Raw genomic sequence first — 27,335 nt, 5'->3', positions numbered from 1 at the left:
TGAGAGTGCAAGTGGCGTGAATATGTATAAGAGGGCAGACAAACCGTAGCACAGCTAGTACACTTTGACTGCGGGGAGTCAGTGAGGCCTCGCTTTTGTGTTACTATTTCCAGGACTCTACTCTGGTATGTTTCAAAGGATGCAAAGCACCATATTAGTGGTATATTGTCAAGGATCCGAAAGGGCTCATTAAGCGTCACCAAGATATGATTGTTGGTATTTTTCCTCTATTTTTGTTATGAGAAGGAAATTATGTCCAATGTACTTAAATGGTTTTAGACCGAGTTTGACAGGGCCGCTTCTGGGGTTTGTCAGTAGACCTCCAAACAAGCGCTAACTGTGGGAATATGAAAATAAATGGGATAAAACAAGAGAATAAACCTTGGGAAACTTGGATGTGTTAAAGTTTAGGTCCTAGGTGTTCTGCTGCTCATTTTACTAAGAACAGTTAACATCATAACTAGTTCAGGTGGCTTGTTGTCCACGCTGGAGATTGCTGTGGGCGTTAGGTAAATGACCGGGGTTGCACGGTGGCTGTCAGGCATGTCTTTGTTTTGTGGTGTGGTGCAGATGTGGCAGAGCCATTTTTAGCCTCTCTCCTTCACTTTCTTTCACCCGCTCCCTCGCTCTGCTACTTTATGGGTGGTGTAGCACAATGCAGGAAGTGTCTGGGCCACAATACCGCAGGGCCCTAACTGCACGGCAAACCTAATTAAAAGGTTTTTCTTTCGTCTTCTAATCTGGAAGAGCTGACCTGGAACAGGAGTTCGCTTATCTAGCACCCACCCACTCTCCGTTCCACCCTCTCTGAACCTTCACCCACAATGCCCTACTGACAAAACGGCCGTTCTGCCTGCCATAGGCTCACATCTTTGGCACAGCCACGCTTGGGAGGGGGGAAAGAGTGTGACCGGGGGGGGGGGGGGGGGGCTGAGCGTGCCTGAGCGTACAGCTGAACAAACAGGTCAAGTAGATGTGGAACATCTGAGAGGCCACAGTGTCTTACTTAACCCCTGCTGCCAGGACATTGCTGAGATGCTGCAGTGATCTGCAGCCATCTATGGCAGATCAATGACAAAGCATACGACTGAAGCTCCACTTACCTATAAAATCTCCATGCGGTGGACATTATCATTCAAACATAACACACAAGCACATGCTTAAAAATACGTTGAAGTTGAATTGTACAAAAATCACGTCTACCTTCTTATAAAAGAAATACTTGAACTTTACTGAGACACATTTATGAAGAAGCTGAAGTCAAATGTAAAGATTTACACAGATTTATATTTTTAGGGTCACCGTGTACACGTACCGTACACAGCATTACTGAATATATTATAAGCAATAAAGCAAATAGATAAAGCACATGGTGGATCTGAATTGTAACCAAGAGGCTAAGTCACTATGATAATGCTAAAAGAAACCTTAGCTTGGTCTGCTAAAATGAGCCCTATACGCTGCCTGGTTTTCAGCCTGTGTGCGTGTGTGTTGACGTTAGAAGCTGGCACAAAGTGGCAGCAACAGTGTCGAGGGGGTTGGTGGCCCTGAGGTGGTGAGGGAGGGGAGTCAGCATGAGCACGGAAGCTGCATGGCCGTGACTCACTGTGACAGCAGCGCTTGGCATGTGAGGACAGCGGGCCAGACAGGCAAGGCTGCTGCCTTTGATCTTTATTTGCTCCACCGTCTGTTTTGCATTTAAGAGCCTTGCTGAGCGCAAGGCATTGGATACACCTTGAATGGCTCGGGACCCCGTCCACTTTTTAAAGACCCAGGATCCTTTTTCAAAGCCGAGGGGATCCAGGACAGAGAGGGATGATGTTTGAAGGGGAAGGTTCTGTTGCCGAGTAGGGCAGAGGGTCTCCCAGCGACACAGATTAGCTCTGATGAAAAGAGGGAGCTCTATAATAACACACAATCAACCTAATGGAGAATGCTGTGAGCGTGGGTGAGGGGCGAGGTAACATACGTCTACTTTTGGATGGACCCTCGAGATCAAACCAGGGTCAGGTGGCAGTGGAACAAAAACTAACACGCACAGCACCTCCCTACCCAACCTTGTGATACTCCTCCTGACCTGTCACATACATTTTGCACATTAGTGATATCAAACGGCTGTGACGGGCAGAAGAGGAGTGGCTGGATATCATCAATATGTGGTCCTATGCCACAACCAAAGGCACGGTGCACTGACAGGGAGGCATTTCTCCCTTCAAACGGCGAATATATTTATCTAAGTGAAAAACTCTATTACACATTCCTCCCAGACACTGCAATGGCCACGATCCAGGGCTACCAACTGGACAAAGTCTTGCCCTCCAGCCTGAAACAGCTGATAGAAATAACTACCGTGTTTAATCACAGCTTTTAAATGTTTATGCATGACGAGACAAATCAACACGTGGTAGAAGAAAAATAACTTTTTGAGAAAAGAAATCATCCAAAATGGGCAGACTTCACCAATTCCTGATGTTTTCCAGCATGTAATTTATTCCCAGACTATACATTTTCTAAGTTTATATTGTTTGGCTATTGAATAAAACCAGATTTATTCAGTTTTGTTGACTGTCTGTTCTGTTTTATTGTTTTGGAAGACCTACAACTAAAAGAATATGCGAAGGTTAAATGACTAAAGACAGGACGCAAAAATGTAGCAACATATATTTGATTTTATTAACTTTGTGAGCGCTGTAGAGAGCGGTGCACGCATGATTTCCATAGCTTATACCATATTATATTAGTTGCATTTTCAAGTAAACAATAAACAAGCTCTATTGTTGTTTCATCGGGGGCTGGAGTTCTTCTTACAATAGCTATTTTTTCAAGTACAACGTTCAGCAGCACCATTTCATGGGCTTGAAGCAAACATCAGTTTTTTACCTGGACCTTCTCAGCAAGAAAATACACATATCTGACGATGTGACAAATACAAATATATACTGTGATTTTTAAATGATTTCTAACAGTCGTGTTTGGCGGTAGGATCTAGTGCCCCTACCTCAGCACTATATGTATGTATGTATGTATGTATAAGCGTCACTCTGCTCCTTGATCCACTCAAAACACAAACAGTGGCTTACTGTAGATTTTGTACATGCAGTAGCTATGTATTCACATTTTAGAACGAAAAGCAAAGCATCCTATTGCTGAAATGGTTATAAAACTCATCATGATCTAAGATGCACGTTATGCTACGTCGTACAATACGGAGGATAATATCGTGGAAGTCGTTCTGAACTGGTCGCTGTCCGCCTCTCGCAGCTATAAATCCTTCATTTATGACAAAAACCTTGAGTGGCAGGCAATCCACAAGGTGCACTGTGACATCTTTTTTGAAACCGTAAGGTAATTTAAGGACAAAACAAGGTCCTGAAACTCCTAAAAGTTTGAAAATAGTCGCATCTGTTCAGTAATAGAAAATAACATAGAACATCCACCCTGTTTCCCTAAACGATAGCTTATATACAAAAGGAAGGATGCCACTTTTAGTTGGAAAAGAGAAACGGAGACAAAACTGTGCATCAAGGCAATGGTGCATCAAGTCTAAACCAGGTGACACTGGAGGGAGAGAGCCTGGGGTGGCGGTGGGGTGGGGTGGGGTGGGGTCACTTGGCATAGAGTACATGCTGGAGGCAGACAGTGGCAGAGGGAAGTCCTGTAAGTGCACTAAATAGAAGCTAAAACTCCTCCCTACGTCCTGGACACCTGTTAAAAAGCTTATTACTTCTGGCATCGCAAAGGCTGTGGGGAAGTGAGGGAGGTGCGCATGTATGTGTGTGTGGGGTTTTGTACTGGAGTATTGCTGAAGAAGCCCCAGACGGAGGAAGAATGCGGTTCACTCCACTACACCCATCAGCCGACACACCCCTCCCTCAATGGCCAAAGACTGTCCAGGAACCGTCCCAGGTGGTAATCTGGATATGTGTGTCTGCAGGCAACAAACAAACAAAAAAAAAGACACACTCAATGAGAAAAACATCCATGTAAAGATATCCATACAAAGGTAGATTCTCAGTCACTCTGGTCACGGTTTAGCCAAAATGCTGCATCAGCAGCAAGCACCCACCCAAGTCCAAAAAGTCAGTATTTGTAGAGAGAGAGTAAAAAAGAAAGAGAGAGAACAGACTGGTAGTGTTTTTTGTTTGTGCAGTGACAGAAAGCCGTAAGAGGAGGAGGAGGAGGGAAGGGACAAACACAGCTGTGAAGACGGGAGTGATACTTCCACTGGGGGATCAAAGGTGACCAGCTCTGCCTGTGCCAATAATGGCTGTCATCCTCCTTCCTCTCCCACTCCACAGAGGGCAACATTGACCCCAGCCTTGGGGGAAGAACACAGCCACTCATTTATCAGGCAACTGAATTGGCTTGACATCACTCCTCCAGTTGCAGTTGGAGTCTACTGGTCTTTTTTTTTGTGTGTGTGTAGGCTTTAACTGTGGCCTCTAGCACCCAGAGGGCAACTGTCACTACAACAGGACAACAGCCAGACAAGGCCAAACACACATGGCAACACTCTCAGGGGCTATTATGCCTCCAGTACACGTTTCTGGGTTCATCTTCTTCCCTTCATCTCACGAGAATGGGGTTAAAGAAAGGCCTTGTTTAAACTGTTTTGAGTGAAGGTCCGTAGTCGAGTCATAATCAACTAACGGTGACATGCTAAATGTTTTCCTTTTGATGTTAGCATGCCAGAGGGAAGAGCTTTGGGAATGTTCTTTTAAATCCACTACTGGGCACAATTACCTGCTAGCTGCATGACTTCATGTATTTTACGAGAAAATGGTGTCTGACGACGACACCAGCGTATGCCATCTCTCACTCAGACATTCAAACTCGTGCCATATGTTTAAAACCCTAATTTAGTTTCAAGCGTGAGTGAGTAAGCAGGAAGACTCAAAGACTTACTAAACCAAACAAGTGAGTTATTACAGCACCGCAGTGCTAAGAGAATTGTGTGTCTTTTACATGCTGTGGTTGTGGTTCATAGGACCAGGTTTCAGAGTAGCGAGGTTGAAAGGTGCCTTGGTGTCTTGTCAGCATAGCTTTATATTCAAGTACAACTCTTTTCTATTTCACAGATTTTTTTTCCTTTATTAGTCTGCAGCAGCTTTTGGATTCAGCTCAGGATTAAAGTTTCCATCATTTGGTGAATCTGACCAGTGTTATTAGCAATGATATGCTAATGATATAGACCGAAAGCTTGATGGATATCTCCCAATAGGATTAGAATAATACTGAGAGCAACCATTTTCATTTATTGCAATAGGGGATGATGGCTAACAAATCATCTTTAACACTTCCATTGGAAACACTGCCCGTTTTATGAAGATTTTAAAAATAAAATCTAAAATACCACCTTGCTTTTTGCAGAAAATGGCCAAAACTGCAGTCCCCCTAATGGCCACTTGAGGCTGGCTCTAAAAATGAGTCAATTGCTATAGACGTAAAAATGCCCGAAGACCCATCAGAAATAGCTATTCCTAAGAGCATTTTGATCTCCGTAGGTAATTTCTACATTTGTGATAACAGGTGAAGCTTTTATATAACTTGTCTCAACCGGAGCCACGACACTGAGGTCCACACAATTTAACCTGACTACTTTCTGGCTGCATTCGTCAGTTCGGCGAGGAAATAAGAAACAACATGAACACATGGCAAAGACATAAGACAGGAAGAATGTACAACGTATTCGTACCTTTTGTGCATGTCTAAGCAGTTTTGATTGAACACGTTGACGCATGTAAACGCCACACCTTTAAAAAAAAAAAATGTCTCCAAGTATATAGTTCAGCCCGATTGTTACCGCAGATAACAAACCTTTTGCACGACACACATTTTGTCACAGTAGTGGCAGCACAAGTGTATTAATGATGTCTCAGTTGCATTAAGTGTAACAGTAACCTGTGACAGTTAAGCAGCGTGCTGCCCGACTATAACGCAGCTATCATTATCATGCACCTGTGCTTTTCCTCCTATGACAAGTCCAAATGTCTGCTGTGAAAAGCAACAGTTTCCAAATGAGTCTTTGTTGTGGAATCCCTGGTTAGAGAAGCAGCATAAACTAATTATACAGTCAGCGCGGTTGAAAGAAGAGCAAAGAAATGTACAATTATGTGATTGCCGCGTCAGATTGAAATGAAGACACGCAAACCGACAGTAAGCACGTTGTCAGCTCGTTTACCCGGTGACTGAAGTGACCACATGACAGGGCCACGGCTGAGTCAAAATATAACATGAAAAACACACTTCCATTGTATCTGTCGGAGAAAAACAACATTCTTCGGTGATATGAATGTGTTTAGGAGCTAGAGGAGCCACACATTAGCACCACAGTGCAGACCGAAGGATAAATTTAGCTGCATGACTCTGCCGTTGTTTTTGTGTTGTGGTTTTCACATTCTTTTCTTTTAAAACAAAAATAAAAAAAACAATCATATGCTATTTATTCTCCTGGCAAGATGGATAATAAAAACGACATGCACCGTAATAAAAGACATTTGTCGCGTAATATATAAAACAGACAATAACCAGGAGGCCAGCATTGCATGCCATTTGATTTTCTCTGGTCTGACACAATTTGGGCTGAAAATTCTTTATAGTGGTAATGATGTCCAGGAGGAGGAAAGGGAGCCATGGTGGCGGCGCTGCGGATCCTACACGTCTCTTTCATCTGTCCAATCAGGGCAATCATAAAACAATAGTCGAGCTGTTTCAGAAGTGCCGCCACTGGCTCGTCCATGCGTCTCTGTGCGGTTCTGTAAAACATAGCTTGATGTTCTGATGTCTATCCAGAGCAAACACAGGTGAAGGTTTGAATAAAACCAGATGCTCTCCCTTTCAAGCGCTGCTGCTATTTTACAGTCTAATGTCAAAAGGATTAGGATGCAGACTCAACTTTCTGCAGGAACAACATCTGATTGAAAAGCAAGGAAAACGGCAGCAAAGAGTCAGACTTGAAATCCAAAATTTCGTACTGAGCTACAATATCTTCACAGATGCGTACATTTATACACACACACATATATATGTATATATTGCAAAAGAGAAGTAGAGCTGCTCCAACAGAAATCCAGTGTGACCTCTGTCCTAAATACTCTTGCTACTGTGTATCAGCCCTTTCATGTTCTTATCACAGAGAAGCAGTGGAAGATGGTTAGAAATGCCCAGCTAATAGGAATGGAAGGAATGTCTGTAGAATAGCAGCTGAGACTGTGGATGGCTCTGGTCCTATATGCTTAACAATCTCTGCACATGACTGCACCGTAAACGTGCACATACTTAAATCTGACTTATAGGTTTGGAAACCTAAGTTTCCTTTAGCAAGGATTTATGACAACACAGTCGGGGAAGAACTTGCTCAGGATTTACTTGCTCTGTGTTACAGTGCAAGACGGCAAGAAGACAAAGATTGCCTTTCTCAGGAAGGCTGAATCTGCACAAAGGCCGTGGTAACGCAGGTGCCACTTCCTGCACCTTCATGGCACACAGACCACAAGAGCAGACATGACCGGAGCCTCGCTGCATTAAAAGTTCCCATATCTGGCTTTTTCACCATATGGGAGAGAAAACAGATGCTGTGCGCCATGGCATCCCCTCATTGGACGTGCATAGGCAGTGAGCAGAGTCCGGCGGCTCCGGGCCCAGCTGGTGTTCGACAAGTGAAACCCTGCTTTGGACCCAGTGTGGAGGCACGAAGGACGGAGCAGCCAGCTGCCGTGGAATACAGATGGCGAGGCACGCAGAGGCACGTCAGAGCGCCATAGCTTCGCTCGCACAACTAGCTACTCGGTCTCCAACAGAGGAGAGTGAGGTTTGGTGGAGCAGCTGTGTTCTTGGCGGCGCTCTCCAATATCACTGTGTCACCAATGGCCCCTCAAGAGGAAGTGGATACCCTCCCCCAAGAGATCCAGAAACCACGACTGACAGATGATATTCCTGGACTGGCACCCCCTGAGCATGTTCATTTTATAGAGAATATTTAGCATGCATGTCTTATTAAAGTAAGACTTGGTGACTGATGCAGCAAAAGAGATTTACAGGTACTAGAGTTATCTGGGCTATTTCAAAGTCTGTGGACGAAGCAGTTTGAGCCACTGTCGCGGTAGATATTTTTGACTCTCGTCTTTTTCTGACTCATTTCAGAGCACACTTGTGTAGTTGTCTTGGTAACCAAAGTCTCTTCTATTATTCAGATAATACCATAACATCTACCACTTCACTAATCACAGGATGTTAAATCAAATCCCTCCTACTTGTAACTGCAATTTATATTTATTAATAGCACAGAAATGCCGCTGCATGTCCAAGTTTTTCATAAATAAGCTAAACAGCAGCAGGGACACGGTTGCATGTAATACTACCCACCGCTAATGCCCTCGAAACCTCCAGTTACACATACATGTAGCAATGCAAACAAATCAAAAACATTCAAACGAGAGCTACTGCATGTTTGGCGACTGAACGTACACAGCTCGCTGCTCACCTCTCACACTGGCAAAGGCGTGACAGGAGAGCCTGCATGCTCACATTCCAGCACAAAGCCCAATACACAGAGCACATCTGACAAAATATGCAGATTGATACTGATATCCCCAGCGGTGCACGACTTTCAGTAAACTTTATGTTACTTTAGGAACAGGTAGTGGCCAGAGAGAGGGGTGGTGATGAGAGAGTCAGTCCATGAGAGGGAAAGAAAAAGGACGGGCGAGGGGGCGGGGACAGGGGACGGAGGGCAAACGCTTTGAAATCCGAACCAAACTTGAACAACAGTGCCCTCTCTTCATTCGGAGTGACAGAGACACATTAGCAAAACAAATCAGTGGGAGCTAAGGCTCCACTCAGAGCCAAAAGAATAGAGAATTAAGTTCTATTGCTTAATCAAATTAAATAAAATATGTTTTAAAAAGTTTCTGAAATGTTTTTATTCACGCACTCGTCACAACTTTTATACTGGTCTAGATAGAAATGTTTGTCTAACTAACATTATTCATCCTGGAAAGTATAACGCAAAACCTTTTAACAATCTATAAAACTGAAAGGAAGTGTCCATAAACTGCAAAAACTGCTACTGGCATTGGTCTATGATGCACAAGTATTACACAGTGCATTTTTAAAAACCAGAAATAAATGAGAAGTAAATGAAACTCATTGCATTACGTTTTTAAAGTCGGGCTAATCGGGAAGCTCACCTTTGCTTTGCTGTCTTGGGCAGACATGTAGCCAACACACATGCTCTCTGTGGTGTGACTCCATAGGAACTCCACTGTGAATAAGAAACAACAACAGGAGGAAGCGTATTACCACAAATGCATTGATTTAATAAGATAAAGCAGGTAGAACAAGGGTTCGGGGATAGGACAAATTACAGAAATTAGTATTCGAGCCATGTGCCATACATACATAGCAGGGCATTTGGCAGGTAACTCGGTGCAGTAAACTCTGAGCATGCACATTATCGTGAAAATACATGACAGGCTGTTGTGACATAAACTGCAGAGGAAGGTAGAACTTGAGAGCTGAATTGGAAACTCAATTACAGCACCAAAAGGATGTGGTTGACATGCTGTTTATTCTTGTGAATCAACAGCCCGCAGCAATCTGTGGCAGTCCACACTGCGCAAGGGCTCCAGTCCATAAACAGCATTAAACTGCACAGCTTAGACAATACTGACAAAAGGGATTCTCATCAGAAATTCTAACTAAACTACTAAATTGTTTAAAGTGCTTTCATTTCGTGCGGATGATCAGATAAGATATGCGTATTTACATGCTCCAAAACATTATTTTTTTTGACTTGTGTGAAGTGGTTCTGCCTTGGAGGATCTAATCTGGCAGAAAATGCAACAGAGGGACAAAAGAAGAAGATGAGCAATATGGAGACCAAATGGCGCTGCCCACATCAATTCGGCTTTGTCCGGCTCATTGTTTTACTACCGCCACGTTTCTGTCTGTCAAACAATTTGTAGGCTGGGAAGTCGGTCCAGCTTCCAGGCTAATACACTCTTACTGAACACATTATCAACGTCCTCTCACCTCATCAGATTGCAAAAGACTTCCGATAGGGCCAAGTCTGTTCCAGCTGAGGTGCTTATATGAGGCATTTTTGTTCTGATCATTAGCTGAATTCGAGAGTCCATGGTCACTTTAGAACATTTTACTGCTGAGGCTGACATGATGCATTACATAAACAGTAGTCATACAGCTAAACGTCTTTGGTTAGCTTGATATATAATATGTTGAGCAAAGGGCAATGCTCAAACCCAGTAGTTATTTACATGGCTCAACATTTGGAGGAAATTCAGACTGAGTCAAATTCCGCAATGGTAGCTTTGCAAAAAGAAGAATCCTCCTCATACAAACTCCAGGTAGCGAAACCAGACCCATCGATATAATCAGCAAAACGAGGCAGCATTCAGAAGGCCTCTACTTGTCTGAAGATTAGCGGTTGATTCCACAGTGGGAGGTCTGTGTTTGAATCAGAGATGAAGGGTGTGAAACCAGAGCCTGATTGTGCTAGTTAAAACACAGACCACCTGCCAGGAAAGCCACAGAGAGCGTCCTCCTCCTTCTCCCCCTCCTCCTATCGAACGATTGATTTATACATATTTACAGACAAATATTTGGCAACCGTCGTCTGTGGTGTGGTGGTTTGAGTGCTATACGGCGAGAAATTAAGCACGTCTTACCCAATATACCCTGAATATTTTGAGATGGCTGCGCTTCCACACATCTGCAGCACCGCAAGACAATTACTCCACCCAAAACACGATCTTCACTGGTCAGGAAGGGTGAGCCTGGACACACAAAGAAAAAACTAAATAAACACGGTTCCATCAATCTCTTCCATCAATAATAATAATGAAAAAAAAGAAATAGACAAAACCTGTTTAATCAAATTAAGATGGTGTATGAGAAAATATCTGTCCACTCAAGTTATTTGCCTTTATGGCCAAGTTCAACAACTGAAAGCAATTATACCGACCTGAAATATTTATTTTGTTTTGACGGCACATTTCAACATTTCACACAGAACATAATAAGTTAATGACAGGTAGTGTATTTTTTAATTCTCCACACTGTGTGCACTACTGTAACACCAATATTACATTTAAATAACCAAAAATGTCCACCTTAATAATGCCCAAAAAATGTGTTTCAGCTAACGTTTATAAAAGAAACACCGTGTGGAATGAGGACCTTTGTTGCTCCCTGACTAAATGTCAGAAGAGGCGAAATGAGGTGCTGTGTACACAGAAAGAAAGAAAACTTGGATTGGGTGATTAGCGTGGTGCAATAAAAGAAAAAAGGGTTTGGAAAAGAACAGAGCTATAAACAGCTATAGCATGTCTCGAAATGTCTCAACAAGCAGAGGGAAAACAGGACGAATCGGTGCATTTGATGAAAACATCGTTTCGCGTGTGCATGCCATTGTTCCTTTCTTTTGTTGCGTTTCGCACAGATTTTTTGGTTCCATGTTGTAATGTTCGTTTCACTCTATAAAATGTTGTTTTTTTGCGTGTGTGTGTAGCTTGGACGACATTCACACAAAAGTCTGGTGTTTGTTCTTAACTTTAAAAAGACTCAGATTTGATCCTGGGCTCTGGAGACAAATACTTGTTTAATTTCAACTGCACGTAAAATAAAAAAAGCCATTAACAGAGAGATGTACCTAAAGTAGACTGGGTTAAAGTAAAACGTCAGCTCCTACATGACATTGGAAACCGATAACTTCAATAGAAATTGGATAGACACTGGATATGAGACTTTTTATTAATTTTATTATTTCGTTTCATTATTGAAAAATGTATATTTGGACCCTTTTACCCTCATCATATTGTCTGAGATGTGAAACTGATGTGTGTAAATGTGCATTTCTACTTCAATAAAATGAGAATTATAAAGGTTTTTGTATTAATTTTTTTCTAATAACACCTCTTAACATATTTGCATTATGTTAAAGTGAGATCATTTAAAATTTCACCATTATTTAGCTTGTAACAATATATGGAGGTGATTTAAACTGTGTGGTATCTTGGTATTTGTGTTTGGAAGTAGTATCTAAACAAGGAGAGTTACTGTACGCAAAACGCGAAACAGAAAAGAAAGAAAACTGACATTAAATCTTAAACGCTGAAGACATCAGTTGGAAGTGGGGGTCTCTCACAGACATTGGCATCACTGATTCTGCCAAGATAGGACTCATGGAGCTTTTTAAACTTAAAGGAAAGAAATAGAGGAATTAACTTCAAACTGACTCCATTCAGCTCGTCCTCTGTGTTACAGATACCCATGACAAACCCAAGCTGGGACGGACTTCAGAAGGAGGCCAGAACAAGGCAGAAACCACCACATGTTTCCACATGTCCTTTCCTCCCCTGCTCTGGTCATTCACAGACGCAGCAAACACGCTTTAACAAGACTTTCTAAAACTGACCACTTCTGAGAATACGGCAGAAAAATACATCTTCACATAAACTTTCAACAAAACAATTATGTCTTCCAAAATTATCTGTGGCTGTTAGCTATGATGTGTGGAAGATCTGAAGGCCCAGTTTAAACACTGAAAAGGAACCGTAAATCAAAAAGCAGTCTCTTATGATTCTATTATTTCCTATTTTTTTCCCCCCAGTTGTTCGCTCGTCCCTTCTGTTATGCAACATCTGTTTGTTTAATTCTCTCAATGTGTTTCTCGCAAAAAAGCGCTCTTGGCTGACAAATGTGCGCGTACGGAAAAGCGGCGGTAATGGGGCTGCGTGCGGGTGACTCACTGATGAACTTGTTTTGCATAGCCTCCAGCAGTGCTTGGTGGGCATCTTCGGACTGCATGGCAGCAGAGCATTCCCGTGCCAGCATGGTGCGAATCAGATGCTCTCCACAGCCTGGCACAGGACACACACAAAAAAAACAAGTACCTTTTAGAGATTTACAGCACATGTAGTCCAAAACACTTTGACCCAGAATTCAAGACACATAAAAAAATCATTAGAGCTTTAAAGCCTTAAAACATTACCTGTGTATGGCACTAGTCACATCTTCATGCTTCCCATGTTTACGTTAAAGAGGTCAGTATGTATGAGCACTTCCTGATTTCCATTTTTAATACTACGCTTAGATAAAGAGATCCGTCTTTCAACACGCTTGGTTTTGAGGTTACGTAATGGAAAATACTGTGAAATTAAAGGATTTGGTGGTTCAGCTCATACAAAAAAAATTTAGTGCTACTGCAGCGATCTCGGCACGTTCTTATGAGTGTAATTAAGCTTTATTATTTCAGGTAACACTGACAGCTCCTGGGGGTTGCCAAGTACAGCTGCCTTGCTCAAGGGCACACTGACAGTAATTGCTGAAGGAAGGGTTTGTGTTTCACTTTTCCCCCCCGATCCCAGCTGGTGTGGGAACAGAGCAACCACCCAGTATTAATTCCACGTCTGTAAACTCCGTGCTGTTGCTGGCTCGCTGCATGACAGCAGGGTGCGCATGCATACTTGCAACGTGTATCACCGTGAGACATTTATGCATGATTTTTTTTTACATGTTACCGTAATTTGTATTTTTAGATTTCGATTTTTATGCTCAAGTGGCCAATCCAAAAGTCATATTTATTTATATGCGGAGTGTATACGAGAGGAGAGGATTTTTATTAGACCGCTGCCTAACAATGGAGGGAGTGACTGTGTGCCAAATGTAAAACTAACAATGTCAAATTTTCTTGTAGTGCACGAATAAAACTTTAGAAGTTTTGTGTTTAAACATGTGTGAACATTTTCAGCTGAAACCAGAAAATTGGTCTAAGGAGCGGACGCCGTTCAGCACCTGAATCTGTCTGATGATCTTCAGCTATGCTGCATGTTGCAAGTAGCCCAGAGAGATAAACAAAGCATTTAGGAAACTATAAAAAGCACGGGCAGCACGTGCAATATCTTGTTTCTAAGGAAAAGAATCTTTCTCAGTATAATCTTTCACCAGCGTAAAGTCTGCTTGCACAAAAAGACAAGAAATATAAGAGTGAAAAGAAAACACATCTGGCAAAAGCTGCCGTGAAAACCAATAAAGACAGAAGACTGCAGCCTCGTTGTTTCTGTAAACACACAAACGAAGGCCCCATAAAATAAATCAGGTAACTACAACAGAGCTGAATGCAGGTCAGTAACTGTGGAGACCAAACGCCCGGAGCAATTTCTTTTTCCTTTTTAAAGAAAGCAGATAGTTGGACTGGCCATGTTCTGTGTTTACCATAACACCCCCTCTGTCTGAGAGGAACCGCATACGATGATGGCAGCACAAACACAGATGAAGTGGAAGTGCGACAACTCACCATGAACAAAAGTGTAAAAAGGAACGAGCCGACAAACGTAGGCACGGGATGTGACAATTAAAAGCAGCGAGCGTAAACAGTGAAGTTTGTGAGTTGTTCTCTCGCCGGCCACAGCAAAGCGAAGGCCCGGATGGAGCGGTAAAACAAAGACCCACACGAGCCGCACATTACGGGACTCATAAGAATGGCAGGGAGTGGGAGAGGGGGGTGGATGAGCAGTGTGGGAAGGGAGAGGGACATATAGGGTGAGGATCATATAGTACTCCTTGTGTCAGAATGAAAATGATTGTTTTTCTGCTTCTTTTGATGAAACGCCTTTCATGTTAGGAAATTAAAAGCAGGTGCTGTACTGGAACACACATAATGCTCTCCAAACCCATAAGGCACGCTGCATTTTTTATTTATTTATTTTTTTTAAGCAACATCAAAGGCAAAGCCGCAATATAGGAAGACAGGGCGAGGTGAAAAGATACATACAAAGCAAACATCTCCACTTGATCGACTGCGATAACTGATGAACACTAGACCTCCCACTGCTCGGTTAATGCAACAAATACAAACTACGTCGGGTGAGATGGTTTTTAAGCCTGATCACCTTCAAGCTGCAGAACTACGGCTACAGTATGATGAGTACAAGCACCTTATGTATTCAAGTAAGCATTATCACAGTGTAAAAACGTACAAAACGCTGGCTACGTTAGCGTTCCAAATACATATAAATTTAGCTTCAGCTTGTCTGGTTAAATCAGCTCATCTGCACTGAGATGCATTAGGCTACAGATCCACATCAAAAGATTTTTAATGTTCCCCCAGAAGCTATGTCGCAGACGTCTACACATCTTAAAGAAGTGGGCTAATACAGCCTCGCTACCTCACATTCAAAGCCAGACGGCCTGCAACCAGAAATGTTGCTTTAGGGCTAAAACAGGCACATAGTCTTATTTTTGGAAACACTAAAGCGCAGTAGTGTATAGTGAATATGTTCAAGAAGAGTGCAACTTTTCAAAATGGCAGATTGGTCCCAAAAGGGAATGATGTCTTTGTCTAAGGCCTATACAGCCAGGGCTTATGCTTAGGGTTACATTATACTGACAATGTAAAACTGCTTCTCTATAAATGTAAAACATCCAAACTAGTGCTGTGCCAAATGTATGTCACCACCTTTCGTCTTGTGGAATATTTGACTTTCATCTCCCTAAAGAAGGGATAAATAAATAAATAAAGGAATCTCTGGACTTGGGTGTGTGTCTGTTCTTCCTCGACAATCATTCTTCTGATCTACTTCACACTTGGCGGGCGCACTGCTGGGAACCCAATGCAGAATGTAGCGTTGAGTCCGGTGGGATGAACAGCACTCAGTATTGTGGCTAAAAGTTGTCAGTTACCCTTTCACGACAGTGCGCTTTCAAAGACGGCGTCCTCAGCCGGCCTTTGTGACCGGGGGAGCGTTGACAGCGCATTCACAGTAGTTTTTTTAATCGTGTCGTCAGCCTGCCTTTATAGACTGCAGCAGCTTTGATAGTTTGCTGCTTGATGATTGGATGAGCGGCATTTTGAATTGTCGCTGTATCGGTATATTACAAAAAACAGGCATTTTATCTCTTTAGATAACACAGGGATACATTAGTTACCGCTCCATTTTTGTACTGCACTCCCAGCGGTTCTCCTTCCGTCACATCTACACCAGGTGACCTCTGTCAAATGTCATTGCCAATCCACAGAGCTATGCACCTGGCATGCAGCTGACCAACAAAGTGTAGAGTATGATGACTCAACCAGCCGAGGAAGTGACTGATGAGAATCACTCGGCGGGAACGGTTGGAGGTCATCGGAAAGTATTATCGTGGTTTTTGGGAGCCTGACTCATTGGAGCTGATTCATATGGTCCCCAAAACAAAAAGGCAGGCTAGAGGAAATTGTAACTGTGTGAGGAAACTATGCGTGGAAACACACATATTCTGTAGAGTAGGCTGAAGAGAATGTGCTGGTATACCTGAGGTACTCACTGCTGTAGAATAAGAGTTCATATTACAGGCGTTTTCAGCCCAGCAGCCACATCCGTAATGAGACGCCTGAGAAAACAGAAGAAAAAGACATCATAAAAAAAAACTACACTTCAGGTTTTCTTAAGAAGTGATAATTAGTTTAAGATTGTAAATCCTACAGATGCAATCAATCTTTTAGGTTAATGAATATATATTTTAATGGAAAGTAATGACTTCCTGTAGAAGATGCAATATGAAAGAATTTGACTTGTTTTACTGGAATTTGCTTGGACAAAACAATGCTGCACAGCTCCTGAGTAAATCCATCTGTAGTAGGTAGAGCATCCCAGTAAAGAAGAAAGGGTGGCTCCACTGATTAAATCAAACAGCAGCAATGCTGGAAAAATACAGCAAGGAAAGGGGAACAGACAGCTGGCGAGCCTCATGGGTAACAGATGCTTGCTGAAAACTCTAATTTGTTGCTTTAAATATTTTAGGGGTGCATTGATCAGAGGGCATTAAAAATCCAAAACACATAGCCCTGGCACGTTATCTCTGTATTTAATTGCATCGCAAGAAATTTCTTCTTTACACATCAAGCGGACACGTTCTCTCATTGGCGCCGTTTCCGGCCACTTGACTCAAAAAAACATTTCAGAAAAATCTCATGTGTCGTTCCACACTGAATCCTGGCCTGACTTTTTCCCCTCGACTCCACAGACAGCACATTTAATCTCAAGCTGTGAAGATGTTAACTGTATTTGTATTGGCTGATGAAGGCTCCTGGTGCCAGTATGAGCTTGCCAGTTTTAGTATATGCAGATTCCCCCAGCTGCAAAAGTGGGTGGACAAATAATAATACGTCCAATGATACGATGAATTTTTAGCTCTGTTTGGGTCTCCACCAACTCCTAATAATAACACACTATTTGAATTTAACTGAAATCAGATTTGTGATAAAGCAGAACCTCTTTAAGGAGTGAGAGTTACAGCCTGTCTTATGTAAACCTCTGACAACTGGGGTCAGCTGTTCTGTCTGCTATTGAAGTGTGAGGTGTGATAATGTCAAGATATAAAGAGCTCTTTCATGAATTCATAAATGTTGGATGTCTATGAGTCTGGCAAAGGTCGCAAAAAAAATCTACAAAAAATCATTTGATGCAAAATGAAGTCTGATCTGATCTTTATCACAGGATCTGCAGGTAAGTCTTGGTAACTGCTGGGGTCACGGTACATGCATCAACCGTCAGAAAAGAGACTGACTAAACCTGCACGGGCTGTGTGCCAGGAAAAATCTTTTGCTGTCCAAAAAAAAAAAAAAAAAACATCAGAGAAAAACTTCAGTTAACCACTGGAAAGACAGGCAAAGACCAGGCCTTTTGGAACAATGTGCTCTGGTCAGACAAATCAAAGATAGAGCTGTTTGGACGCAGTTACAGTCGACGCAGATCAAAGACTGATTTTCAAGGGAAGAGCCTCGTATCAGCTGTTAAGCGATGCAGGGGGAATGTAATGGTTTGAGGCTGCTTCACTGCCTCAGGGACTGCAGGGCAGCTTTCAGTCATTGATTCACATATGAATTCTGCGCCATATCAAAGAGTGCTTGACGACAATGTGAGACTGAAAGTTGAAGTTGAGCCAGAAATGGACCTTTCAGCAGGGTAATGATCCTAAACACACAAGGAAATCCACCACAATACAAGACAGAGGGTTGTGAAGTGGACGAATTAAAGGCCAGACTGGAAACCCTCTGGAATATTGTGTAGATGTAGGAAGTTTGTATGGAAGAGTTGTCAGTTTTAGAAAGCTGGTGGACAATTAACCTACAAGAGGGGGGCAAAATGAGATTTTGTGGCAAAGGGTGTACTTTGCCTTTTCCAGAAACAAATTTTACATCTATTTATATTGATGTTGTCTTTTTGTAGGAGACGTTTCAAAAAGGATAAAACCTCAGAAATTTCTATGACATGAACTTACTTAAACTGAAATACACATACATGTTTTATTACGGTACTTTAAAACATCTATATAACAAGAACACATTTATAGTAGTAGGCCTTTTCAATTTGTAATGGAGTGACATAAAAACTGATCACTTAAATGAGTTGACAGAGAAAAAAGACAGAGAATAGAGCCTCACTACCTGGCCAACCCTGCCGGGGTGTTTCATAGCCAGGCCTCCGCTGGACACAGCTGCAGCTACGTTCCCTTCCAGGTCCACCACAACAGCTCCGACCGTGTCGAGGCACCCTGAGCCATTTTCCTAAACCACAGTAAAGAATAAAGAGTCACATGTACTGGACAAAGAAAAACAAACATATAAATGGACATTTTAAATGACTAGTAGAAGAGGACAAAACCAAACACTCTGAACCTGAGATGTTGTATACATTTATGAATCACCCAAATTTTCCCTTCATATTTCCTAAAAAATGAGTCGCTGTAATTTCAGTCAGCTGTTTCCTTCCCTGATTGCAGTCCAGTGTAAATGTGCGAACTGGCATTATGATACATGATCAAAACTCTGCTTATACCTGAAACTGAAGATCTTGATTAAATCCTGGACTAAAAAGTGAAAAGTTAAAAAATTAAAATAAATAAATAAAAAATGTGAGATCCTTTCTCATCTGTCAATGCTCTCTTAAATCAGCCCTGTCTGATGTTCTGAGCCCAAAAAGAACCAGAGCCAACTAGTTTAAAATGCTACAAACACGTCCTGTCATACGTTACCAGTGTCTTTAAATGAAAAATAATCTGTAAATAATCACTGTAAAAAATCTCGAGGGCATAGATTTCCCTAAATAACCCTCTACACCCCATCGTAAGACAGGTGCCTATACTGCACTGGAAAAAAAAAGAAAAAAAAAAGAATGGAAAGGTTTTATTGCTTGGCAAAAAGACAGGCGTATAAAAAGAACACTGTGTATGAAAATTAGAAACAGGCTGCAATAACATTTTTTTTTTGTTGAACCCAGTCTCTAACAGTCATTCCTGATACAAAGCGAGGTTATTTCTTATAAACTGACAGGGCAGAGGGGAAAAAAATAAAGATAAGGTAAAATCCTAGCATTGTGATCATGAGTCATGGTCACTGTGAGACTATCCGTTATGTCCAAGTCTTTGTGGTGGCATATTAATCTTAAATAGGTCAAGCAGTTTTGAGTAAACACGCAAGAACAACTCAGTCTTTCTCATTAAGGAAACTAGTAATTGGGCAGAAAAATCAATCAATGAATCATACATCATTTGAATCAACAAACGGTCCATCTTAGCTGTTAGTCTTTCTTCTAGGCATGTATCATTTATATTGAGGATTGATGTAACTGAACTAAATAAACCATGATTTTTTTTATTTTTTATTTTTCTTTATTCAAAAACCTCTTCAATGAAGCGTATCAGGCTGTGGCCATTTACACGTTTTACTCCATTTAACGCAATTCACTTCTGAACCAAGATAAACTTTCCCACCCACTCCTGCGCTGCTTCCACTGCTAGAGAGCAAAACGAGCCTGCTCGCAGCTCAGCCCATCACGAGGCCTCTCTCCAGCTGTGCAGCTCAGAGCCTTGAAACTCTGCACTAACTCTTGTCAACACTCTTAATCCTTTCTTGGAACCGACGTTACCACCCGGTAATGCCATTTCATTTGATAACCCTGCGAGGACATGAGATCTTAGAAAGGATATGCTTTGACATCTTAGTTGTGGACACTTACAAGGTTTTTTCTTGTAAAAAAACCCAAAACAAAACACCAAATTTCACCAGGGGTTTCCTGGCTTTCTAATTTAGTTTGACACCATACGAGGTAGGCTCTGCAAGCGAGCTGCAAGCATGATAACCAAATTTGGACCACACAAATTTGAGAAGCTCATATTTTCTGCTGAGTATAATCCACATGCCCCGACTGTCCGACTAGCACCGATGTCCCCTCTTACCTTTGTTGGTAGTGAGTCTAAAGTTTTGACGTATGCCCAAGTATGGAAACTGTCTGATTTCATCATAAAGACAGGTTAAATTTGGCCCATACACCTCTACGTGCACAGAGCATTTTGCAAAGCACAAAGAATGTACAAAAGTTGGGTTTCCACCCCAAGTTTCAGGAACTCCAAAGAGTCCAAAGAACTTTTTTTAAGCAACTAAAAGTCTTCTTCAGACCACTGGTTGTCTGCGTTTCCACTGCCGTCTGAAGACTAGAAAAATTTGAGCAAAAGCTGCTTTGACATGTCATTTCTGCATCTGAGTAAACAACCTGCTCCACTCCAGTCCAGTAGGTGGCAGTAATGTAAAAGACTATGCAACAACCAGGATGTCACATAAAGCTGCACAACTGCAACAGCAATCAAGGAGGAGATTCAAAGCTGTTTCCAAAATTAGTTCCTAGTTCTCGTGGTGTGAACAGCTTAAGAGGAATAATACCTCTAAATGGGCAGGGTGTGATTCATTTTGACTGGTTATGCAGCCAGGTGGCATTTAAGTTATTATTCATATTACTCACATTTTCACTTGATTGTCTTCTTTTCTTTGTCTGATTATGTCCTGTGTCCATTTTCTCTGCCAGCTCCATTTTTCGCTTGTTCCTCTTGTATGCAGATAAACTGAACTCTGGGTGTGACAAAATATTCTTGTTCGACCGCATCCACACGCAGGACATTAATTCACGTCTTCCAAATGTATTTTTGGCTCACTTCTGCAGCTACAGCAAGTTCATTTCTTAGAATAGTGTACGTTGTGAATCGGTGCAAAGATACTCACTGGTGGCCATTTTCTCTGAGGGGCACGGTGGTATCCCGTGGCTGACTGCCCAGTCATGCGCTCCCCGCCCCACTAAAAAGCTGACAAAAGAAAGAAAATTAACACAAGGATATAGTAACATTGATTTTTATCCATAATAATCACCAGGGTGGTATTCTGCCAGCGGAGAGCTTCCCTTTCTGTGCTTCACTCAGTAGACGGTTCGCAACCAAGACCGGGTTCTTAATACCTGAAGGAAAAGTCAGAGTAATCACAGGAAAATTAATCAAGATGCTGAAGTCATTTAGCCAAAGCAATAACTGAATTTTTTAATTTTAAATAGGAGAAAAAGAGGAGCTATCAAATTAACAGCTTATAAAAAATATTACTTACTTAATTATAAAAAGCTTATAGAAATATAAAACATACACTCATTTGCCAAAACATTAGGTACACTGGTGAAAATGAACACAACAGTAACACATATCCTGCTCTAAATCCTCCTTCATGACTGTTGTAATGTTCAGTTTATGTTGCAACAGAGTAAGAAAGGTGGTAATTAAGTTGTATCTTTGTTTCTGTGGTGCCACTGATCTGTATTGATTTATTGAATAATACACAAAAGTATTTCTGTTATTTACCTTAGTCCATTGTCTAAAACTGAGTTGTCAATATAATAGAAACACATGTCATTACAACACAACACAATTCAACAGGCTCCAAAATGAAAACACAGCTGAATCAACAGATCTCTCAGTTATTTTAAACAAAGGCTTAATATCATAATGTTCCTGAAGCTAACATTTAGTGCAGCGCTGTTAGAATGCATTTGTTTTCTCCAGTGTACCCAATGAACTGACAGTGTCTTCAATGAGTTTAATACACCATGTGGAACATTTCAATGCCATTTTGTTTGCCACTGTTAAACAGACACAGATATTAGTGCAAAGTTGCTTGGAGCCTATTTAAAAACATCTTTCTGCGTTTGAGATGGGCCGGTACACATGTTGTATCTAAGCCATACAAGCTGTACATTCAGTATGTACAAATTATATGGTTAACATCGTCATGCAGATTTAATAAAAACAATCTGTTGGGATTTGGACTAAATGTTAAAATGCCAGCTTTCACCCCTTGGCTGTTGTTTGGAATTAATCATGAGTTCATGAGAAAAAACAAAACAAAACAGCTGTTGAAACCTTCAAGGAAAACACTCCACGAGTGCACTGATCTCTACATATTAACAAGATTTCATGCGTGTCCTCCAGGTAAAGAAAAAAGAAGTGGAAGGCCTTTTTACTCTGAGATAGTAGAAAGTAAACCAGTAAAACGTATGACATATAAAGGCTCGACTCGATGCCATAAGTCCGGGTGACTGAACTTCTGTGCTGCAGCAACATAACAGTATTCCAGTAGTATCCGCACGCGTGTAGTAACTCACCACTAATAGCTCCCACGGCGCCAAAATGCAGTGACTTTCCATCCATGATACTTGCATCACACTCAATTTCTCCTGACAAATTAAGGTTGGAGCCCATACCAGCGTTCGTGAAAGGAGAGTCCTGAGAACGATTAAAACGTGCAGAGTCAAGGATAAAACAACATTTGTTATAAACCATACTGTCAGTGCTAATATGGTGAAGGAAAGCCATTTTTGTTGTAGTTTAACCACAACAAAAATGGCCAGTCACTCAAATGGTCTTAAGTAATGCAACTGCAATTTGTGAGATGGTCCACAAACAATATGCTCCCTCTTTTTTCCCCTGTTGTGAGTGCGGGTTTTTGTTAAATGGTACTTTAAAACTATTCTACTAAGGGGAACCCACTACGATGACCAAACAAAGATCTAATACAGGATGAAAATCCAAGAAAGATAATTGCAAACATTTCTGCTGTGGAGCTATTCTCTCTGTAACACAATAGGAATCACACACTAGAGAACATACGTTGTTGTCAATTTGCCTACATCCTTTTTTAGGTTTGTCTGTATGGGATAATGATCCTCTAATGTGGAGCTTTCATGTAAGGTTAAGTCCTTAGTAGACATATTTCTAGGGGATTTGCTGATATAATTGTGGACTGGAGCAAGTGAGAATAACCTTCTGTGAGTTTTAAGTATGTATTCAGTAAATCTAACACAAAAACATGCAACATGCTTGCTCTATGCTTTCCTCTGTATGTTGTTGAGCCTACACAGAGTTCATCTCAGTTACTTTATTCCAACCCTGGCCTGAGGAAAACCACCTCTTATCCAACAGGATGTGCGCACATGCATCACAAGCTGGAGCACACTAAAGCTGTTTCCAATAAACACAATGCTGAATTATATTTCTTAACCCCACTAAAAGTTTTTTTGGATGTTGTTGTTGTTGTTTTTTAAGTCCCGTCTGGGTTTTAAAATAATTGTTTTGTATGCTGTAGATGACTAACTGTTGTGTTAATAAAAGCTAACTGGACTATAATCAACCCACCTCCAGTTCAACCAGCGCTGCAGCCACTGCTTCCACTGCAAGCGCCCCAGCTTTGAGTTGGTCCACAGCCTGGAAAAGACAGAGACTCCTAGTTGAAAGTGCAACAGATAATTTATGACATGGCATACAGTCAAATTAATTGTTTTAACTTTCTCCACTGTACTGAATTTTGATTCCTTACCATTACAAAGTCAAATTTAATCACCTAGGAAATATAAATGTACTGCTGACAAATGCAGGCACAAAAGAATGTAGCTGAAAACATGAAGTCCTTGTCAGTCGTAATATGGATTTAACCCCCACCGAAGAGCTCAAAATGCAAGATAGAGCAATAAAGCATCCAGAGGTCTGGATTGAAAGTTGTGCTTCTTCAATTAGAGAGACATAACTTTGATAAAACATACACATGTGCTTAAAAGACTTCTTATGATGTTTCGGCTTCTTGGTAGTTTTTCATTAGTTGATTCACATTGCAAAATCGGCTGCAACATCAGTCATATAATATGGCGTGTTGCTTTTTTGTGTGCGTGAGAAAAGGGACACTGCATGCTAAACAGTTGTAACGAAGAAATACTTTAATTAATAGCGTGCAAGCAATTCTGAAACTGTTTGTCCAAAGTACTCAGACACAGTTAAATTCCCATCTAACACCATTCTTATTTTGAAGCAATACCAATGGCAGCACCGTTGTGAGGATGCAAGGAGCAATGACTGATAAGTTCTCGGAAAAATAAAAAAAATTACTTCTTTAGATTGCCAAAGAACAAAGACTTCCTCTGCGTGAGCAAATGATATTAATACGGCCAAGTGAAAACTGGAAGGACATCAAAACAGGAAAATTAAAGTGATTGAGTAGCACAGCCAAAACACAGATTGGAATCCCACTGGAAATATATTCAATCACAGCTGTTGCCAGATGGTACCCCATTCTACCTGAACATTAGTCCCAATATCTTAATAATTCTTAATATAAGTTTCCAAACTGAAGAAGAATCCAAAGAACATGCAAGTTTGCAAGACATTTTGCTACTAAGCGAGCTTTCCTATAAGAGAAATGAGGGTTCTTTGTATGCTTTCAGAAAACATGTATAATTCCATTTGATGCTGTGCACAAACAGAACATGCTGCATGTTCACACTCACACACACATGTTCACACACAGTTTGCTCTGATAATGCTCATAAATTAAACTTACCCGCTGGCAGGCTCTTTTGCACACATGCTTGTACTCCTTGGCTTTAGATTCAGAATGGTATCCCGCACCTGAAAGCAAATACAAGAAAAAAGGACTTTACAATTCATAACAAGATGATAGTTTTCCTCCTAAAAGTGGGAAACTACACTCCCTTGCCAGTTCATAAGGTACACTAGGGAAAACTAATGCATTCAAATAAACTAGTCCTGCACTTATGACTGATACAATGTTCAGTTTATGTAGAAACAGAGTAAGAAAGGTGGTAATTCAACTGTACGATCATGTTAGATGTAGTTTGTGGTGGTGTTAAACTGGATTGAATAAAACACAAAAGTGTTTCTGTTATTTAACCTCCAAAATTACAGCGCAGTTGAATCAACAGCTCTCTCAGTTATTTTTAGCTGAATACCATAACTTTCGTGAAGCTAAGATTTTGTGCAGGATGAATGCATGTGTTTTGACTAATGTACCCAATAAACTGGCAATGAAATTAAGTTGATAAACAACAATACTGGATAACTGGAGTTACGGCTTGTGCACTTACCTGCATGCACTAAAACAAATCCACCTTTTGGATTTTGCTTCTTGCCTGACTCCTGGTTTTTGGACCATGAGTTGGTCTGGGGAGAGGAGGCCTGGTGCTCTTCTGCAGGATTAATTAGACTTTCCATAACCCCTGCATAACTTGACAAGCCTATCATTGCCTGTCAGACAGTGGTAAGAAAGTCATTTTCATGGCACACCTGTGACAGGAAAGGAAACACAAACGTTACCATGCATTATAAAGAGACAATAGACAATATGCAAAGAGCTCATTACAAAGCAACATGATGAAGTTATCCTTCACGACTGGCAATGGTGCACGATAAAGTTGCATCGACTCAGCTTATAACTAAAGTAAAATATTATCTACTTAACTTCTATCTTGCAGTTAACGTAATAAAACTGCTATTCATAATTATAATCCATAACGATTTAAGCTTGCACATAACATACGCACATCATCTATCTTGTAAAGTTTACGTTGTCAATAACTTTCCAAACAACTGCTCTTCTAAATTAATTGTTAAGCATGTCCGTTTAACGTTATTATACGAGCTGTATTTAGCAATGCGTGTCTTCTTGATGGATAAAAATGACAATTCAGACAAATAAGTTACCCGAAGTCAAGCTAGCACTCTTGTGTTTTCGTTAGCTTGTTAGCTAACAGCTAGCTAACACAGCCACCAAACAATTCCAACTTACGGGTTCTCGTCCTCTCCTGTCAGCCACAGAACTGCCTGCCAGACGCGACGTTACCTGGCATGTGTCTAACAGACACGGGCGGTAGCTGAACCCATAAACGTAACTAAGACAAACTTCACTGTCACACCACTTCCACTGCTCTGTGCTAAGCCAAAGCTAGTTAGCTGGAGCAAAAACACAAGTACTTCCTGGTTCAGATACACGTTGCTAAGGAAGTGCGGTCCGTGCAAACAGTGGTACACGTGGATGAGGTTGCACAAAATAATGCTCGTGCTGCTGGGGAAGAAAGAGGGAAACGTCTGTGCAGATGCTGTGTGTGTACTACACCTGACATGCATGCAAAAATGCACGAATCTAAAACATGTAGCATGCATTTATATTTACGGAAGAGTATTGCTGCCACACTGTAGAGAAAAAAAAGGCTCAATATTCTGTAATTACATGAAAGTTTCTTGTTATAACATGATATTTTTCACGTTTTAACAAGATACGTATCACGTTATTTCATGAAATTATCACGTTATTACATGAAATTATCACGTTATTTCATGATAATGATATTTTCATGTTATAACGTGAAAATATCATGTTATGTCAAGATATGATATTCATTATCATGAAATAACGTTATTTCAAGATATGATATTCATTATCATGAAATAACGTGATAATTTCATGTAAAAACGTGAAAATATTTTATCTTGAAATAACATGATATTTTCACGTTATAACATGAAAATATCATTATCATGAAATAACGTGATAATTTCATGAAATAACATGATAATTTCATGTAATAACGTGATACTTATCATGTTAAAACGTGAAAAATATCATGTTATAACAAGAAACTTTCATGTAATTACAGAATATTGAGCCTTTTTTTTTCTACAGTGTGGCAGCAATACTCTTCCGTAATACATATATATATATATATATATATATATATATATATATATACACACTGAGGTGGCAGGAAAGTACTATTTCTAAAAAAAAAAAACACACCAAAAAAATAAAAATAATTGTGCCGAGCCTGTCAGACACCTGATAATTAAACCCCAAAATAACATTCATTATATTGCTTCAGTGTAAAGAATGGTTCAGTGTTGCTTTAGGCATGGAGAAATGCAGCACCCCTAACTACAATTAGCTGTACAAGCCAGTCACTGACATGCAGTCAGATCTCACCAACCATTTTCCTATTTCTTCACCACTTCTTTTGGTCGACACATTGCATATATTTTATAATTACAGCCTGTTAAACTGCAGTTGATATATTGCAGAAAACCTCTCAGTATTGATTGACATATTCAAAGATTATTTCTCCCACATGAGACTCTTTTGAGAAATAAAAATACTATCTACAAATATATATATTCCACTAAATTCCCAT

General features: G+C 40.8%; 1 protein-coding gene across 4 annotated transcripts; it reads right to left on the bottom strand.

The window, feature by feature from the left end:
* Nucleotides 1-1,323: 1,323 nt before the first annotated feature.
* Nucleotides 1,324-26,523, bottom strand: tasp1 (taspase, threonine aspartase, 1). 4 transcript variants are annotated; one of them, XM_084561160.1, is made up of 14 exons: nucleotides 25,940-26,523; nucleotides 25,239-25,437; nucleotides 24,695-24,762; nucleotides 23,500-23,568; nucleotides 22,470-22,590; nucleotides 21,194-21,278; nucleotides 21,050-21,129; nucleotides 20,793-20,899; nucleotides 18,443-18,562; nucleotides 16,308-16,386; nucleotides 12,768-12,878; nucleotides 10,686-10,793; nucleotides 9,189-9,262; nucleotides 1,324-3,928 (listed from the first exon to the last, which is right to left on the bottom strand). In XM_084561160.1, exons 2-14 carry the CDS (start codon nucleotides 25,393-25,395, stop codon nucleotides 3,836-3,838), a joined length of 1,272 nt encoding a protein of 423 aa, XP_084417286.1. In that variant the 5' UTR covers nucleotides 25,396-25,437; nucleotides 25,940-26,523; the 3' UTR covers nucleotides 1,324-3,835. The 4 variants fall into 4 exon arrangements, with proteins under 4 accessions (XP_084417286.1, XP_084417284.1, XP_084417287.1 ...); XM_084561158.1 differs by lacking the exon at nucleotides 1,324-3,928 and adding an exon at nucleotides 4,296-6,755; XM_084561161.1 differs by lacking the exon at nucleotides 1,324-3,928 and adding an exon at nucleotides 4,296-6,755 and having other exon boundaries at nucleotides 22,569-22,590.
* Between the last annotated feature and the right edge of the window lie 812 nt (nucleotides 26,524-27,335).

This window comes from Chelon labrosus, assembly GCF_963514085.1.
Source record: "Chelon labrosus genome assembly, chromosome: 15".
NCBI classification, from domain to species: Eukaryota; Metazoa; Chordata; class Actinopteri; order Mugiliformes; family Mugilidae; genus Chelon; species Chelon labrosus.
Note: the sequence above shows the minus strand (reverse complement) of the source record. Positions and strands in the feature narration are given on the sequence as shown.

Bases quoted from the DNA above. Each gene is read 5' to 3' on its own strand.
- tasp1 (XM_084561158.1), bottom strand. From the start codon at position 25,395: ATGATAGGCTTGTCAAGTTATGCAGGGGTTATGGAAAGTCTAATTAAT. The intron at 20,900-21,049 runs GTGAGTATCTTT...TGTCACACCCAG, and splicing joins CTCAGAGAAAATGGCCACCA to AGTTCAGTTTATCTGCATAC. The intron at 9,263-10,685 runs GTAAGACGTGCT...TCTTATTCACAG, and splicing joins AAATATTCAGGGTATATTGG to TGGAGTTCCTATGGAGTCAC.